Below are 18,579 nucleotides of genomic sequence, written 5' to 3'. Positions count from 1 at the left end.
TAACATCTGCCAATCTTCCTCTTTTTTTTGCTGAGGAAGACTGGCCCCTGGGCTAACATCCGTGCGCATCTTCCTCCACTTTATATGGGACGCCGCCACAGCATGTCTTGCCAAGCAGTGCATCGGTGCGCACCCGGGATCCGAACCGGCAAACCTCAGGAAGCTGCAGCGGAGCGCGAGCACTTAACTGCTTGCACCACCGGGCCGGCCCCATCTACCTGTCTTCTTGATTGTAGGCATCCTAATGGATGGGAAGTGGGGCCTCATTGTGGTTTTGATTTGCATTTTCCTAATGAATAGTGATGCTAAACCTCTTTTCACGTGCATACTGGCCAGTTGTGTATCTTCTTTGGAGAAATGTCTATTCAAATCCCTTGTAGATTTTTCATTAGGTTATTTGTATTTTATTGTTAAGTTATATGTATTTTTATATAGTTTGGATACTAGTCCCTTAGTATCCTAGGTATATTATTTGTTAAAATTTTCTCCCATTCTGTGGGTTTTCTTTTGCACTTTCTCAATAGTGCCCTTTGAAGCACAAACTTTGCTTCAAAGTTGAAGGAACTGAGATTTAGAAAATGAGAAATTAGGCACAAATTAAGCCATTTATTGTTTCTAAATAGTATGAATAATTTCAAAAATGAATATATAAAAATGAATAATAACAACTAACATTTATTTAGTGCTTACTTATTTCTGGGCATTGTACTAGTGTAATATATACATTTCCACTTAATTCTGACAACTACCTAGAGAGATCAATTTTGTCGTCTTCATTTTACAGATGAAGAACCAGGGGCTCACAAGGGTTAAGCCAAAATTGTCCAATGTTACACAGGTCTACTGGACTCCAGAACCTGCACTATGGTACATGGCCTTCTCACATGCTGTTTCAACCATACCATATCAACTTTTTGTAGAGTGGCGCTGATATGTCCAGAATCACACATTTCAATCCCCAATTACCTTTTCACAAAGAAATGTTTCACCTTTAGAAAAGCCTTTTCTAACTCAGGTTTGCTCTCTCACAAATGCACAATAAATATGTAACACAGTGTGGATAGTAGGCATTTATTCAGACAACAAAATTTTATTAATCAACTATTATGTTCAAAACCAAGCATAGTTCAACAGACTGGGAGCGTAGTGGTTTCTAAAGCCTATAGTTTAGGGCCAGAGGGACTTTAAACAAATAGTCATCAAGTGAATGTAAAAGCACAAAATTATATAAGAATCATTGAGAAAAATTTAAAGGTTGAAGAGAGCCTGTAACAAGAAAACCTGAATTAGATGGGGTGGCGGGGACTGAGGTCATTAGCAAAGCCTTCTCTGAGGAAGTAACATTAAAACCAAGCCCAGAGGGGGAAACATATGTGAGAATAAGGTGGAGAGTATTTCAGGGAGAGGAAAGGGCAAATGTCAAATCTCTAGGAAAGAAAACACTCAACAGGTTATGACACCCACTTCAAAACCAATGTATTCGTATATTACCTTTGTGGGAAAGGATGTCACCACATGGCAGGTTTCTGTTATATAACAGGAACACAAGGATGAATAGAGCAGATCCCTTCCACCGAATAGCTCAGTTGAAAGACAAATGGTATGATAAAGACATAAACAAGAATGCCTTGGGAACAGAAGAGAGGGCAACTAAGGCAACATAAAGGAGCTCATATCCGAATTGAGTGTTGAAGGATGAGTGGATCATATGGCACAGAAGTGGGAAAGTGTTTCCCAAGCAGAAGAAATAGTGTGTGTAAAGGCACAGAGATAAGAGAATGATGTAGCCCCAGATAGTGGGGCTACTTGTCAGAGAAGGGGCTGAGAGTTAGGCTATGGCCAGACTGTGAATGGTTTTGTAAATACTGTTAAGAAGTTTGGACTTTACAGTCTTAGCAAGGGGTAAGTGTTGGGGGTGTTAGGCAGAAGCAAGGTATTTAAGAGGTGACTGTGGTAGGTGTCTGGGGTTTGAATTATAAAGTGGTGGCAGGTAGAGAAATGAAGAGATTTTTGTAATGTCCAAGCAAGAGACGATGAGCTTCTTAACTAAACCAATGGCAGTGAGATTGGAGAACAAGGGCCAGGTTTAAGATGTGCTGGAATGTTTAAGAGCAGCTGGCCATGCTGAGGGTAAAGAGAGAATGTGTAAATACCTTATGGTAGCCCAGATACCTTTGGAAACTACCTCTTTCTCAAGATACTTGATTGCAATCTGATAAAATGTTGTTTGTCTGTCTCTCTGTGTATATATGTATGTATGTATACCAGAGAGACAGACACAATATTCTATCTAGGCCTATATCTATGTTTCTATCATCTATCTATCTATCTACCTATCTATCTGTCTGTCTGTCTATCTATCAGTCTATCTGAAATGACTACAGTTTGAAGTCCTTGTAGTTGTACACTGACAGTCTGCACAGTCATGTGCAGGCCCTGCTGTGACCCACCACCATCAATGACACCAGATAAATGCACTACCAGTGGGGGATCCTGGTGTCTGCAGACGTGACTAAAACATACTGTGCTGTCTGTAATCCTTTAGTTAGACTCTTGTGGGTCTTATCATTTTCTTTGAGTAATTTTGGCATTTCAGGTAAGATTATTATATGTTTTTTGTGTTTGTATACTCATAAACACTAGCAATATATATCTATATCTATCTACCTATATATCGATATGGATATATAGATTCATTTGCCATAGATAAGTGTCTGCAAACTGAACAAAGTTCTCCTGTCAAAATATGTGAAAGCATTTAAAGTCGTTTCCAAGTACTCCTTTCTTTAAAAGGTTATCATGGAGACAAGGGGACAGTCATGCTTCTATTGCCAAGTTCAGTTCAGACTTAAAATTAAATTAAAAGTACTGAGTACCTCCCTTGCCAAGCACATGGCCCTGGAGAAATGAGGATGACTAAGGTGGACGCCTGGGCCGGTGACATACAGTATCTGGGAAGCTGACTGGAATGAGATGGTTTTGTGCATTGCGGTAAGCACTGTGAGGGGTGACGCACTGGGTGGACATTCAAGGCAGAGGAAACAGAATATGCAAATATAAATATTGTGTTTGAAGCGTTGATAAGAGGTTAAACAAAGAGACAGCATAATGTAATGGAAAGAATTCTATCATTTACTAATCATGTAATTTTGGCCAATTTACTTAACACTCCCCATGCCTCAGTTTCTTCATTTTTAATAGTGAGAATATTTGTTCTATTTATCTCATAATTTGTGAGGAAATCATGAAATGATGCATGTACAAGCAATTTTAAAACAATTTACATATTATTACATATTACCTATTAATAATAAAGATATCATAATTGAGAACAGAAAGAACTTTCCTTTCTCCCAATTCATTCTCCGTGCTTCCTTTCTTACTGGCGACCCACACCCTTGAAAGTGTACTTACCTTTCCTCCTTTGAGAAAATGACAGAGAACACTACAGACTTGCAGAGGGTGACAGACAGTTCTGCCTGGGGCTTGGTGGGAATGTCTGCATTAACCTTCCCAATTCTCCTCCAAGAAGCCCCCTCCAAATGGGTGACACTGACTGAGCGCCTGGGAAAAGAGGAGGTTGTGCTAAACATCCATGGTATTTCACAAATATCTCTTAATCCAGGACTCCTTAAATTATCCAATGAAACATAAGATGTGTGGAACTGCTGGCTCTGATTGGGGCCATGTTGAGAGATCTGTCTCTGGGCATCATAACTGCAATGGACTAAATCATGTCCACTAACCCACATGCCCCCACCCCCATCCCAACCCCGTTGTGTCTACCTTACACCAGGGAGACTCTTGGGTTTACAGCAAGAGAACTTCAGATGGCCTAACGTATCCAGCTAAAGCAGACATTATTCTGAGAATATTTTGGAATGTGCACTGAAGTTGTTGCTTTATAAAAGTGAGAAAAGTACTGACATTTCTAAGCCCAGAACTATTTTTAACAAGGTAGAAAATACTAAAAAATAGGTAGTACAGTTTTCTCAAGAGAATACAGTGTAGTTTGAATGTACACTATTTTTTCCCAGTGTGTCTTTGGGTAAAATATGTGCAATGAAATTTCAGGCCAAATCCTAATGCAGAAATAACCCAAAATATGGCAGATTTATAAGATAGGTAATTTTTATTTATTTGCTAATGTGCATTCCCTTAAGAACTCAAATGTTCTACGTGTTACTTATGGCTTCTCCTTGAAAAGACTTACCTCTAACTTCTCAGCAGCATAAAACTCCAGGCTGCATAGAGGTCTGAATCAAGCATCAGCCATAATTCTCCTTTGCCCCTGACTCAGGGTGGTTTGGAATCTACTAGTACTCTACCTGTTCAGTAATCAATAATTCGTAATTAACTGGCAGTTTGAATAAATCAGCATAACTGTAGGCTTGAAGCCTCCTCTCTCTGTTCTTCCTTTTATTTTGAGAATCTGAGAGAAAATTAGGAAGAAAGGTATCTGAAATCCTCTCTTAAAGTTTTGCTTCTCCTTAATCTTTGGATTTGTTCAATCTGTTCTTTGAATCTTTCTTTCAAAGACAAATTAAGCAGGTTTCCTTTTCAGCCTTGTGCAGACACTGAGGAAATAGAGATGTGTGCCATTCCATCCTTGTGCCCAAGCACCTCACTCTCTAGGGAAAAGACAGGCATAAAACAGTCAGCTGTAATACAACCTGCTCAGTCCCATCCCCAAGGGAGGTTTAGACAAAATGCAGCAGGAGAGATGGGTGACTCTCTTTTTGGGATTTGGAGAGTGGTGAGGAATAACTACAAGAGGATAGGTGACCTTTGAAGTCCCTTGAAAGATGAGTTGTGTCTTTTCAGGTAGGAAATGAAGAGAAGACGAGGAAAAGCAAAGCCATGCAAGTGCTTATGCTTCTGCTTGTTTCAGGGAGAGCCAGGATCCATTGTCTGCAACGTGCTGTGTTAGTGAAGACTCTCCCCGGAGATGAGGATGTCAGTGGGTTGGGGGTTAGACTGCGGAAGGCTTAGGTCAGGCAAAAGAGGATCTGTGTTAAGCCTGGTGGGCCATGGTGAGTTAAAGGAGTAGGTAGGGGAATAGTTTGATTACATTATTGCCTGAAAAGATTAGTCTTTTCTGGCCACATGGAGGGGATAGGTTGGAGAGATCCAGAATTGGAAAGAAACCAGGTGGGGGGCTCCCGGTGGGAGGCTCTTGCAGCTATCCATGTGAAAATTTCTGAGAAGCTCAACCAGGACAATGGTGATGAGAAGTGAGAGTTGAGAAGGAATCTAGGAATTTTCCAATGTCGAGCTTGGAATTGAATTAAGATTCAGGCCTGTAAAAGGGGCAAGGTAGACAGCAAGACCAGGGGTCATGTCAGCTTTTGCAATGCTAAAGGTAAATGGACACGGACCCAGCCCACGAGAGGACACAGTTTATTGTGAAAGATGTTATTGTTGCTGTTGTCATCCTTATCGTTGTTGTCACTTAGTAGCTAACATTTATTGAGGCTTCCTGTATGTCAGGCACTCTGCTAAGCCATTGTTTTATTTAAACCTCACAACACAAGGAGTTTAGCCGCTACTCTCATCTGTGCTTCATAGGTGAGGAAACCAAAGCTTGAAGAGGTGAACGCAATTTACCTTTCAGCAGATCTTTCAGCAGGTGAGGAGATGAGCTCCAGAACCCTGCTCCTAGCCACTAGGATACTATGTCATTAAAAATATGTGTTATAATCTTATAGTAATAATAGCAGCAGGGACAATATATTGTTGGTGGGGTCCAGGGGAGAAAGCAACTAACTGATTCGGTGAGTCAAAGGAAATTTCACTGAGTTGTAAAGGATATGTTTTAAGGAATGAGCAGGAATTTTCAGATAAAGAAATGTGAAAGAAAAGAATTCCAGGATGGAACAACTATGCACAGTCAAAGAATTTGAAAGGGTCTGGAATGCTCAGGAAATGATAACTAACTGAGTGTGGTTGGCTTTGTGAGTGAGTTATTGCAAAAAAGGGCTTAATGGGGCCACTCATGGTTATCTGCATAAGCCAGCAATTCCACTAAAAGGAATGTGCGTGTGGACAGAGAGGAACTCTTGAATACTACATTAAGGATTTTCCCTTTGGTTTTGCCTTTCAATCAACAAGCACTATTACCTGTCTCTTCAGTTCCTCTGCTTTCTTCCCACCCCACACACACATCTGCCTCCTGCTACAAGACATACTACAGAGCTGCTTCTATCAGGTGTGCACTGTAAATGTTGTGTTACTGGCCACATCCTTACCAAATCAAGCAATCTGAAAATTATCATTGAGAATAGTATTCATCATAAAAACATGCTATATGAATATTTATAGGCCAACACTTCATTTTGAGAGCAAAGAATCATTCTCATATATTTCTTATCTCTTATGTTTTTTTACAGTTCCTCCCCAGATCATGAACATCTCCTCAGATATCACTGTGAATGAGGGAAGCAGCGTGACACTGCTGTGTCTTGCTATTGGCAGACCAGAGCCAACTGTGACATGGAGACACCTGTCTGTCAAGGGTAAGGCATTACCTGTAGGAAGTTTTCAGAATCAGTACATTGAAGACTTGGTTCTAACTCACAACAGAACTTCAGGAATCAGAAAACAATGCTGTATTGTAACACAGTGATGTAAAAGCAAAGGCCACATGTATCAGTCACTGAGTGTTCCATTCCAAAAGAACAATTGGTAGAGAAAATTTACTGAAGTATGTTCTCAGTCCTTTTTATGACCTTAGAAGACCTTTGTTTTTCCAACTATGAAGAACAGATGTGCCATAAGAATAACTTCCGATAAAGATACTAAATTCTCAAGGTGGTGATGCATGGGTCATTAGTGGTTTGTCCTTTCTCGAAGTAGAGTGCTAGAACATGAGAATGTCCTTTGAAAACTTGGGTGTTATTGTGCATCCAGGAGAAAAAGCATCTCCTTGCTTAGTGCCTTCAGGGCGTTTACCCAGAACCACATCAGTTTGACCAGTACATCAAGAGTCCTTCTTGAGTAGAAGAATGATAGAGATGGTTAAGTGTACCTGGGCATGTCTGGGCTGGGCACTAAATTATTGGTATTAAAACGTTAGTTATGATCATCTCCAACTTAAAAAGAAGGGAACCAAAAGGACAATTGCCTTATCCCCTTGGAACTAAAACTTACTCCAAGTTAAACTTGAAGAGATGGGCAGAGCCACTTGATATATTTACACTGTTACTAGAAACTATGATTAATTCTAGAAATTACACAAGAAACAAGTACTCCCTCAGGCATTAGAACATGCAAACATGAAACTTAGTGGACAGGAAAATGTGTGGAATATGCCTATGTGTGATGTAAAAAGAGTATAGATCTAGAGGAAAACATAGAAATAAATCTCAGTAACCTTGAGATAGACAAAGATTTGCTAGGACACAAAAAGCTCTAACCATACCAGAAAAATAATTGGTAAATTTGGCTTTTATTATTTTTCTATGGCTGCTGAAACAAAGTACCACAAACCGCATGGCTTAAACAACAGAAGTGTATTTTCTCACAGTTCTGGAGGCTAGATGTTCACAACAAAGGTATAGGCAGGGTAGGTTCCGTCTGAGACTGTGAGGGAGAGTCTGTTCCAGGCATCTCCCCTAGCTCTGGGTGTTTGCTGGCCATCCTTAGTGTTTCTTGGCTTGTTGATGCATCACCCTGATCTCTGCCTCATCTTCACATGGGTTTCTTCCTGTGTGCATCTTTCTGTGTCAGATTTTCCATTTTTATAAGGATACCAAACTCATTGGATTAGGGCCCACACTAATGACCTCATCTGACTTGATTACCTCACTAAAGACCCTGTTTCCAAATAAATCACATTCTGAAACACTGGGAGTTACGACTTCAAGGTATCTTTTTTGGAGGGGATATAATTCAACCCATAAGAGGCTTCTTAATTTAATCAAAATTAAAAGCACCATTAAGAATAAATTTTTAAAAAGCCACAGAGTGGAAGAAAATATTTGCCATAATTATATCTGATAAAGAATTTACCTCTGGGCTATATGGGGAATTCTTACAACATAATTCTAACAACCCACCTTGAAATGAACAAAAAATTTGAACAGACAATTCACAAAAGAAGATACATGAATAGAAGATGAGCTCATGAAAATATGCTCAACATCCTTATCACAGAAATGAAAATAAACTGTAATGAGATACTACTAAACAACTACTAGAATGACAAAAATTGAAAAGACTGACAATATCAAGTGTTGGTGAGGATGCGAAGCAACTGAAACTCTTATACGTTAGCTTCAGCACTCTGAAATGGTATAAGCACTACGCAGAAAAGCTTGGCACTGAAAGTTAGACGTACACTTAGCATATGCCCCAGCAATTCCACTCCTAGATATTTACCAAAGATAAATGAAAATATATGTTCACAAATATACGTAGTACACAAGTGTTCCTAGAGGCTTCATTTATGATAGCCTCAAACTAGAAACAACCCAAATAACCATCAAAATGTAAATAGATAAATTGTGATGTATTGAAACGGACAAGTTCTCAGCAATTAAAAGGAATAAACCATTGATACATGTAACAAAATAGATGTGTCTCAAAAACATTATGCTGAGTAAAAGAAACAAGACACAAAAAAATACACTCTGTATGATTTTGTAGAAGAGGAAGAATATTCCTCTCCCCTCTAGGTTCTTCTGGCTGGTCTAAGAGTTAAACTGACATGAGACAGAACAAGAGAAAATCAAACAAAGGTTATTAACATGTATCCCCGCGAGAAACTCTCCAAAATGGTTGACTCTGAGTCTAGCATGTATACTCTGAGTAAGTCTCCAAAATGCTTGAAGCCACCACCTTAAATACTATCTCCAGGTAAAGACAAAGGAGGATGTTGGGGTAGTGGTTTGAGACTTCAGAGGGGAGGAAGGCAATTCACATGGAAATGAAAAGTAATTGTTTGGTAAACAAATGTTTGCTGGGCCATCTATAGACAGACAATGTGACCCTAGAGAGAACTTTGATAAAAATGGGCCTAGCAAGGTTCCTCCCAGTCTATCACATCTAGAGTTATCTACAGTGATAGCTCCTTCCTGGGATAGGCCTTCTATTTTAAAATTTTTTGGCAGTTAGGGGAAAGGTCAAACTTTCTTTCTGAGTCTTTTGTTCTTAAAAATAATCAAGCAGAGACATATTTTGGGATGACAAATTCGGATCCCCCACAATTTCATTTATGTGAAATTCTAGAACAGGCAAAACTAATCTATAGTGACTGAAATCAAGTCAATGGTTACCCAGGGTACGGATTTTTGGAGACTTGACTACAAAGGGGCACAAGGGAATTTTAGGGGGGTGATGAGGATGTATTATGTCTTGAGTGGGGTGGTGGTTATGTTGCTGTTTAAGTTAGTCAAAATTATCAAACTGTGCACTAAAAATAGGTGCATTTGCTGTGTGTAAATTAAATATCAATAAAATTTGAAAAATATACATGTAGAGATGTAGGAAATAATGATCTGAAAATTTCCCCCTAATTTGAAATTATGTGAGTAGCACTTACTGAAGGAGAGACTGGATTTGTTACTAGGAGCATCATGTAAGCTTTCGCTCTCTCATTTCCTCCGTGTAAATTGAGAGTACTTAGTTCAGCCCCTGCCTTGTAATAGGGAAAGGAAATGCTAATCTCCTGAACGTTCGTTGTATAAAGACCTCAGATATTGAAACTCCAAATGTCAATATTATAATGTAATACTAACAAGAATATTAAAATACACGTAAGGGATATCACAACGCTCAACTTTAATATAAACACAGCAATAGCTTGTGTTCCCAAAGACAGAAGCCCCATGGGAATTTTTGCTTCAAGTCAGAGGGAATTTTGGATTTATATTATATACAAAAAAAGTCTAACAATCAGACAATTTCTATGTATTTGGTAAAGTTAGATGGCTTTATAAATGCTTGAAATCCCAGAATGCTTTTATTTGATCCTAAAATCATAGTTCTCTAAGCCTAGAAATCTTTTGAAAGGCATTTTGACGTCGTGAAAGAGTGTTGAAGCAATTCTTTATAATGGTACCTTGGTAACATTTCCCTCTTAAAATAAGGGAGATTCATCCATATTCCCAATCTTTTATATAACATGATAGTTGGCAATTTCGCCTCAAAAAAGCCCAGACAATCCTAAATTTAAATTATCCCTTCTCCATAAATCTCCCAGGCTGTGCTCTACTTTCAAGTTGGCTTTTGTTTTTTCACAGCGCTGGCCTTCACTCTGCTGTCTTTCATTTCCCCTATTGTCTTTTTCCCCTCTCTCAATGACATTTAAACATTTAAACTCAAAGCATTGTTTCCCAAGTTTGAAAAACATTGGAACCTAGAGAGTTCGCAAGTTTGAAATTTGCATCTGCAGGGTGACTACCAGTATTTATTTTTAGAAGGCTCTTCCTTCTTGCTTGGAGTTGAGGAGGCTTTGGGAAGTTGTTTTGAAGGTTTAAAAGAGCAGCCAATAAAACTTGAACATCAAAATAGCATTTTTAGAACAGTTTATTTGTTAGTTCAGCATACAAGAATGAGGAAAAAAAATTGCAATGACAATTCCTCTGAAATTCCAATAAGATTACATTGGAGAACTTAGCTCACTGGACAGCTATGTTCCAAAAATGATAAAACAATATTTGAAATCCATTCTTTAAATTTGGAGATCCATACAACAGAAATAAACAAACTTTCATTTAGAAAAAAAATAATGTTTTAATGAGCAGGTTATTAAAGATCAAGAATAGTGGTAATGCTTGTGGTTTAAAATGACTGCCCAAGAACATGCCACCAATCTCTAGAAATTATAGAAAAGAGGTAAAGACTCACGATTCAATAAATTGATTATCACAATAGAGAATAATAATGGTAAGCTTTTGTGGATCAGAAACTACGAGGAATCTCTGAAATATAAGAAAGTAAATAGACGTAATGATGGGAAAAAACTATGTTACCTCACAGGTCAGTTTTTGCCCACCACCCAGAAAGCAATCATCGGAGATGAGGAGATTGCAGAGAGAGAGAGCTTTTATTAATCACTAGGCAGCCAAGTGTGGAAAAGGGAGACTGAATCTCAAATCTGCTACCCTGAAAACAGGGACTCAGGGATATTTATGGGGTAGGTCTGACCAAGGTGGTCTGAAACTATTGGAGGTGAGGAAAGATGGGGTGATTGATGATCTGCCCAAGCACAGTCAGGCTTCATGCCTCTTCTAGGACACATGTTCACAGAATGGTAGCATTAGCATGCCCTGAGGGTGGAGTTTCAACCTCTTGCTGTCAAAAGGTCACTTATTGGATTCATGTCTGTGTGGGCCCAGTTGATGGGTTGGTGGTCTCAATCTGGCCTGAAGTGGACAAGGGGTTCAGTTCCTGAAAAAAATAGCTCAAACACCCATCACCATGGTGACCCCGGCTCCAGGGGGATGTTACCTATAGGAACCTAGTGGGAGTCAGACAGCCTATTGCCTGAAGAGTGCAGTTAACAATGGGTGAGTTTATCATCCAGATTTAGGACCTCACCTTCTGTTCTGATAAGTTTGTAGGTAAGGCCATCAGCCCTTCTTCCTGGTACAGGGAAGAAGATACCTTTACAAATGGAGATTTTCTTTACAAATGTAAATGTCTCTTATAAAGGGTAAGCAGAACTAAGAATGGGCTTAGCATGGACCCACCCAGACACGGAGATGTCTATGGTAATAGCCTGTTCTAAGGGCAGGGCTCGCATCCCTAACTTCTTTGGTTAGTTAGTGGGGGTGGGGGCCATGTCTTTCTGGCAGAGAAATATTTTGAGGTGACCAATTCCGATCCCCCATAGTTACTAGCTGCTTAATCATCAATGGCTAACTGTTTGCCAGTTTCAACTACAGCTCAAAATGCAAGAATATGATAGACTTGAAATGATAGCTAGTTGAAAAGAGAAGGGTTTTACATCACGGTCCACTGGTAAATGTTTAAAACTGATTGGGGCTGAGGGGAGGGGAGAGAGGGGAGTCCTGGTAGCATTTGCCAATTTCCGTGGCACAAATATTCCCATCATTGCCACTTTCCTAGGAGCCCCTTTGAAGTCACTTTGTTTTTTTTGGCTCATTTTCTCTTAAAAACAAACAAACCAAAAACAAGCCTTTTGTATGAGAGTAGGGTGAAAGTTTTGAAAAAATCATCAAGATTTCAGATGTGGATCTAAAGACTCCCCAGCATTTCTGATCTCCAGAATAGATGTGCAGTTGGAGACCTCTTGACTTTCAATTTCCTTTGCAATGTTGACAAATGTGCCAGGATTCTCAGCAACTAGGCATTCCCAGAGGACATCTGCCTCACTTCTGAGGAACGGTGGAGATTTTTACAGGATCATGATTATTAAGTATTGTGAACATCTCAAAGAAAAGTCCTATGGAAACATACATTCGAGAGCTTTGCGATTGACATGCAAACCACTGAGCATTTGACCGTGTATTTTTTCTTTAGTTTTAGATATAAAAAGTTATATTTAATTTATTTTCAGTAGCAGGTAATGGGTTTTTTAAAAAACATGTATTCATATGGATTTGCTAGAGAATATAGCACTTTTTTAACAGCCTTCACACATATAGAAATTTGTACTGAGTAACATACAGTTTGGGAAGTAGGATAGTGATGGAATCACAAGCCACTGCCTCAAAGAATTTTCCACTGATAAGAGTGGGCAGGTCCCAAAACAGGCAGGCAAAGTGAATTTGCAAGTGGCCAATGTGTTTGGAATACATTGTGAAAAAGGGGGCTTCCAGGAATGATTTTCTTTTCCCTTCCTAAAGGACAGGAGGAGGGAGGCTGGACCAGCATTGATTAGGAGGCTCATGAATGTAAAAACGTGAACAATGTAGAAACAAAAGTTGCAAAGATGGGCATGGCAGAGGAGACAGTATAGGCTATTGTGTTCTAAGGAGGGTTGTCTTTCCCTCTGATGATGCCGTAGTAATCTACCATAATGCTTACACACCTGGCCCCATTTCTAGTGACATATTTGTAAAGGCCAGATGTTTGGGGAAAGTAATAAAGTCTTCTTTTTTGTTTCCTTTCCATGGAGATTTTAAGATGACAGCTATTCACCTGTGAGTGAGTCACTCCTACTATCTACTCATACACAGTAATACCTCAGGGAGCAAGTGAATGAGTTATTTCACAGAAGTGAATTTTCCAGGTAACCGAAGCTGACTCCTTTATGCACTGACTTGAGTCATTTTTAATGGAAGCTTTTAAAAATGTATTATGTTCTCCTCTGTTTCCTTGAGTACAGTGAATGCCATTTAGCCTCATCTTTATAATGTAACATCAACATCATACATATTAATTGCCTGTATCTCATCATTTGGGGACTGGGATAACTAGCAATATGGCTCTAAAATACTGTTTAAATTTTTATGTTTGTTTTTTATAGGTTCTCTATTTTTCCTTCCTTCTCTCCAATTAGACTACTAATTGTCAATTCTTCCTAAAGTCAGTGTACCTGCCTTTTCAGCAGCCACGTTTCTTCTGATTATTTGCTTCTAATTTGTAGTGAGCTAGAATTCATGTAGCCAAGCTGATTAGAACTGAATAAGAACCTACTGGTGGGAGAGAACCTTCTCTGAGGATAGGGCATGAGCCTTCATGAATGTGATAAATGACACTGATGGTAGGTGTTTTGGGGAAGAGAATGTTTGGCTTTGCTCTAGATGTATGAGTTTGCTCAGATGAGTGAATTCCATGTGAGCTAAGAGTGCTAATACTGGCAAAGTCATTACCCATGGTTCTGACCTGGTTGAGCAGTTCTTTCCATCTTCTATTCACTCTGCTGGATGTTGAGGTCACCAAGTGTACTGATCCAAGACTGTTTTCACTACTGCCCTTATTTTTCATGCTAGAAATGTTTGAGAAGAAAGTCTTAAAGGAAATTCCAAATAAAAGAAGCACTGACCTGCACTTACGTGTAGATGTCAATTCCCTTTGGCTGGTAGTATTAGCTCATAGACAGAACATGGACTTCAGAATCTTATAGACCTAAGATTGAAATCTGGTCTGAGCCGTTAACAATCTGAGTGACTTTAGAAAAATCACTTCATCTCTCTCATCCTCACTCTCTTAGACTGCAAAATGGGACTATTCACGCCAATAACATCAAATTATTTTAAGGCTCAAAAGAGAAAATGAACGGAGGGCATGTAATTGTGCTGGACACATATAAGGTGACCAACAGTTCTTTCTAAATTGCTGTTGTGCCACGTTTTTATTTAAATTCCCTCTCAGAATCTTTGTAGCTTACAATTAACTTGGAAAATGGTTATGATAGTATTATGATGAGTGCTCATTGTGTGTCAAGCCCTGTTTTACACTTTACCTGTTTTAACTCATTTAATGCCCCAGCAGCCCTGAGAGAAAAGTGCTAATATTTATTATTATGCCTTTATTATGCCTAGTCCTACCTCTATCTTTGTCTCTTATTCCTTGACAATCTTGGGTCATTCATTAGTGATTCAGCATCTCTCTAGTCCACCTAAAAATTTGGAATGAAGTAACAGTTTTATTTGTAATAGCTAAACTTAGAAATAACCTAAATGTCTTTCAATGGGTGAATGGCTAAACAAACTATGGCACAGCCACAACATGAAGTGCTATTTAGCAGTAAAAAGGAATGAACTTAAAGTACACTCAAAAACTTTGATGGACATTAGGGCATTGTACCAAAGGAAAAGAGTCAGTCTCAAAAGGTTGCATACTGTATGATTCCACTTTTATAACATTCTCAAAATGGCAAAATTAAAAGATACATAACAAATCCACAGTTGCCCGAGATTGAGGCAGGGGAGAAAGAGCAGCAGCGTGAGGGAGTTGCTTTGCAGTGATGGGACAGTTCTATATCTTGATTGTTTTGGTAGTTATATGAATCTATTTGAATAATGAAATGTCACAGAATTATATGCAAAGGTATAAAAAAAATACATGCAAAAACTGGTGAAACCTAAGTAAGCTCCATGGTGTAGTTAATTGCATTGTGCCTATGTCAATAAGCTGGTTTTGATAATGTTCTTTAGTTATACAAGATGCCACCACTGGGAGAGCTGGTGATGAATACATGGGATCTCTCTCTACTATTTTTGCAGCTTCTTATGAATCATTAATTATTTCTAAATAAAAAGTTAAAACAACAGGAGTGATAAGTAAAATGAACCTGTAATTTCCACTAACATGCTTATATAGGAATTTATTGTTTATAAAACATTTTCACATGCATTATTTCAAGTGAATTTACAGCAACTCTCTAAAATGGGTCAGAAAAGGAATGTTCTGCCTATTTTCACAGGTAAGGAAACTGGCAAGTAATGGCGAGTGACTCACAGCTAACTAAAGTGGTGGATCTATGAAAGGAACCTACTTTCTGTGTTTCAAGTCTAGCGCTCTTTATACTGTACAAAGATGGTCCCCATGGCATGAGGCTGGCACAGGTACAATATAAAATGATATATTTTATCAAACTCTGCTTGTTATCTGGGGCACCCAAGGGTGCTCACTAGCTTTGAGCATCACCCAGGCTCTTACATTTCCCTCTCTAACTTCACACTTACCTTCCTATGTCTAAGCATGTTCCAGCTGCCATTCAGTATTGTTCTACGACAAGCACAACCTCCAAGTGAAAACCACATTCATGCCATTGTCTGCTGTAGGTCCCTGTTGTTTATCTGCTTCAGTTAAAATAAACCCGCTGAGACCTACCAAACTCATTTCTGTTTTAAGCCATCCCAGGATCCCAGGTACAAATTCCAGCCACTAATAGGAGTTGCCTATTAGTTGACGTACTGCATCATCTAGTCATGCTACTACTTCTTTGTCTCTCTCCAAAGCAGCCAGGATCCTTGTTTCTAATCTGAAGTCGTGTTTAGAGTCTAATTAATCCCCAGAGTGTGAGAAAGAGGTGTCTGAGATGAGAAATCAAGGTTATACATATCTTGCTCAGTGGAACAGTTATGGGCAAACAAGCTGTTCCTCTCACATTTTTGCAAAGCAAATTTATGTTCACTAACTTTGGGTTCTTGTTGTAAATGAGAAGTGTATGAAGGTCTAGCAATACGCTTTTCACCATATGGGTACCCATATGTTTCCCCCTTTGCTTTTGTACATTTTCGCTTTGGCATGCACATATGCCTGTATTTTTGCAACTTAACAATATTAAAACTAATCCCATTTATGCTCCTTTTGGGTGAGTTGATTGAGTCATAAATTCCTGAGAATCTCTTCCACGGGAGGCTGAAGTTCTTTTGTGTGAGCAGGGGGAGGGCAGAGTGAGCCGTCCTGGCAGACATGCAGGCAGCCAGCATCATTGTGTCTCCGATGTAGCTGATAGCCCTGACCCTGGCTCCAAAGTGAGGGAACCTAACCCTGGAACACTAGAAAGTATGTGTTCGTAATGCCTTGGTAGTGTCCCTCTCTCCTCCTACCTGGAGGAAAGTCCTCACTAAGAAATAGGTGATAATTTCCTGGGTTCTCTTTCTAAGGGCCCAGGTGGACTAGCTCACCTTAGAGCAAACAGTCGTGGCGTCTTGAGAGGTAGTTCTTGATATGTGACTATGCATATGACTACCCCCACTCCTCACACTGAGGTGAGAAACTGTATCTCAGACACTGGGCAGCTGGAAATTAGGGCTTGCATTGAAGTAATGCCTAGCTTCTTCACTGGGCTTTTCAGATTATATGAATAAAAACGGATATTAACCTGTATTATACCCAGTGAAAAGCCCAGCTAACTCAAATGTACAGTAGGAATTGGAAATGCTGCCTGATGTCTATATAAGGCTGTCTGTCTCTATTTTTAACTCTTCTGCATTTGTTCATTCGTGTGATGCATTAAGAATATTTGCTTGCCCCTATCGCAACAAGGGTATGTAAAAAAGACATGATTCCTGCCCTTGTGGACGTTATAGTCTAGTCAGGGGCATAGTCATTCATCAGATCATCAAGACTATGTAATTTCAAAGTGTGATAACTGCTGTGAGATGGGCAACAGGGAGCTGTGAGCTAGTCTAAGGTAAGTCTTTCCTGAGATAGTGATGCTTGAGCTGACATATGAAGATGAATAGAAGTTAACAGGGCTTGGGATATGTGCATGTATTGGGCTGGGCTGTGTGGAAACCTTCCAGGAGAGGGGGAAGAGCTTGTGAAAATGCCCTGAGGTGAGAGGGAGTGTGGCTCATCAAGAAACAAAGAACTGTCTTGAATGTGTAGAAAGCAGGACAGGCTGAGATGAGGTAGTCAGGGGCCAGATCACACAGAGCCATTTAAAGAATTTGGTCTTTATTCCAAGAGTGCTAGAACAAAGACAGTTGCAAGTAAGAGAGCTTGAAAGTGAGATGTTCATGTGTCTGGATTTAACTAGGAACATTTCACTTCTGATTTACTCATTCTCTATGTAAATCTGCCAAATCACTCAACCTCTGTCTCAATTTCCCCATCTATAAGCCAGAAAAGAGTTAGAAATAATACGCTCTCCTTATGGAGGAAAGGAGAATGGAATTTGATAGTATCTATTCCAAATGCTTTTTAGATTATAATATAAGAATGGATATTAACATGTATCATAGCAAGTGAAAAGCCCAACTAACTCAAAAGTAAAATTAGAATTGGAAAGGCATCCAATGCTGCCCGCGTCTGTTGTAAAGCCTTCTCTATGCAATTGCTATATCAAATTATGCTATTGAAATCAGTCAGACACTGATAAAATTGAGACCAGCTTTACAAGTACTGTAGATCTAATTGGCCTCAGCAGTGGGTCCACAGTGACTCTTGCTGCTGAACAAAAATCGTAGGCTTCAATAGAAAATAATAAGCAGCCTGGTTCCACACTAACATCCTGCAGCCACCTCTGGAGATAATAGACTTTAATTTAGACACTGAGCTCCTTCATCTGGCCAGATGTTGCAGGAACCTCAGAGAATTTTGTTTCCTCCTTACTTCCTGGATGAGCACCCTTGATAGCAGAATTAAAGGACCTTCAGGGCCGGCTGTATGCACCTGCATTCCTTTTTCACAGCCATTTACATCTCTTTCTAAAAACCTCTACATTTCTAGGGCAAAGTGCCTATAAATCACCTTTTCTTGCTGAAGCTATTTTAAATTGGGTCTCTATCACTTACAGCCAAAGTAGATCTGATTAAATTCACCATGTGATGTATAAGGCACTATGTAACCGAGGTAAATAGAGCATATCCCTGCACTAAACCTAGACTGGGCTAGGGGAGAGTCATGTAAACATAACATTGCCACACAGTGTGGTTGGGGCTGCACCGCCTCTGAGAAATCCTCTTTCATATATGAAAGAGATAGGGAAGTGGGTGCCTGGAGTCCTGGCTAACTCTTCAAGGCCACTGTCTCTGTCATGGGCTGGAGAGGACCCTGGGAGTGTATGAAGAAGCTCTGGGTAGGTTGCTGAGAGGATTCCACATCTAAATCAGCTAGAATCAGGCCAAGATAGACACATGGTCTCTGGCTCTGAGTTATGCAGCAATCAACACCGGGAGGTCATCACCACCTTAGTAAATCCGAGTGCACAGC

General features: G+C 39.5%; 1 protein-coding gene across 2 annotated transcripts in view; it reads left to right on the top strand.

Moving 5' to 3' along the window:
• Positions 1-18,579, top strand: part of OPCML (opioid binding protein/cell adhesion molecule like) — a 497,258-nt gene that overhangs the window by 388,836 nt on the left and 89,843 nt on the right. For both annotated transcript variants that reach the window (XM_004438487.3, XM_087433941.1), the window contains exon 3: positions 6,390-6,515. In XM_004438487.3, the coding sequence (XP_004438544.1) occupies positions 6,390-6,515 (126 nt within the window). The remainder of the gene's footprint in view (positions 1-6,389; positions 6,516-18,579) is intronic.

The sequence above is a fragment of the Ceratotherium simum genome, chromosome 7 (genome assembly GCF_057802395.1).
Source record: "Ceratotherium simum simum isolate JZ-2026a chromosome 7, ASM5780239v1, whole genome shotgun sequence".
NCBI lineage: Eukaryota > Metazoa > Chordata > Mammalia > Perissodactyla > Rhinocerotidae > Ceratotherium > Ceratotherium simum.
This window is presented reverse-complemented; position numbering and strand designations above follow the sequence as displayed.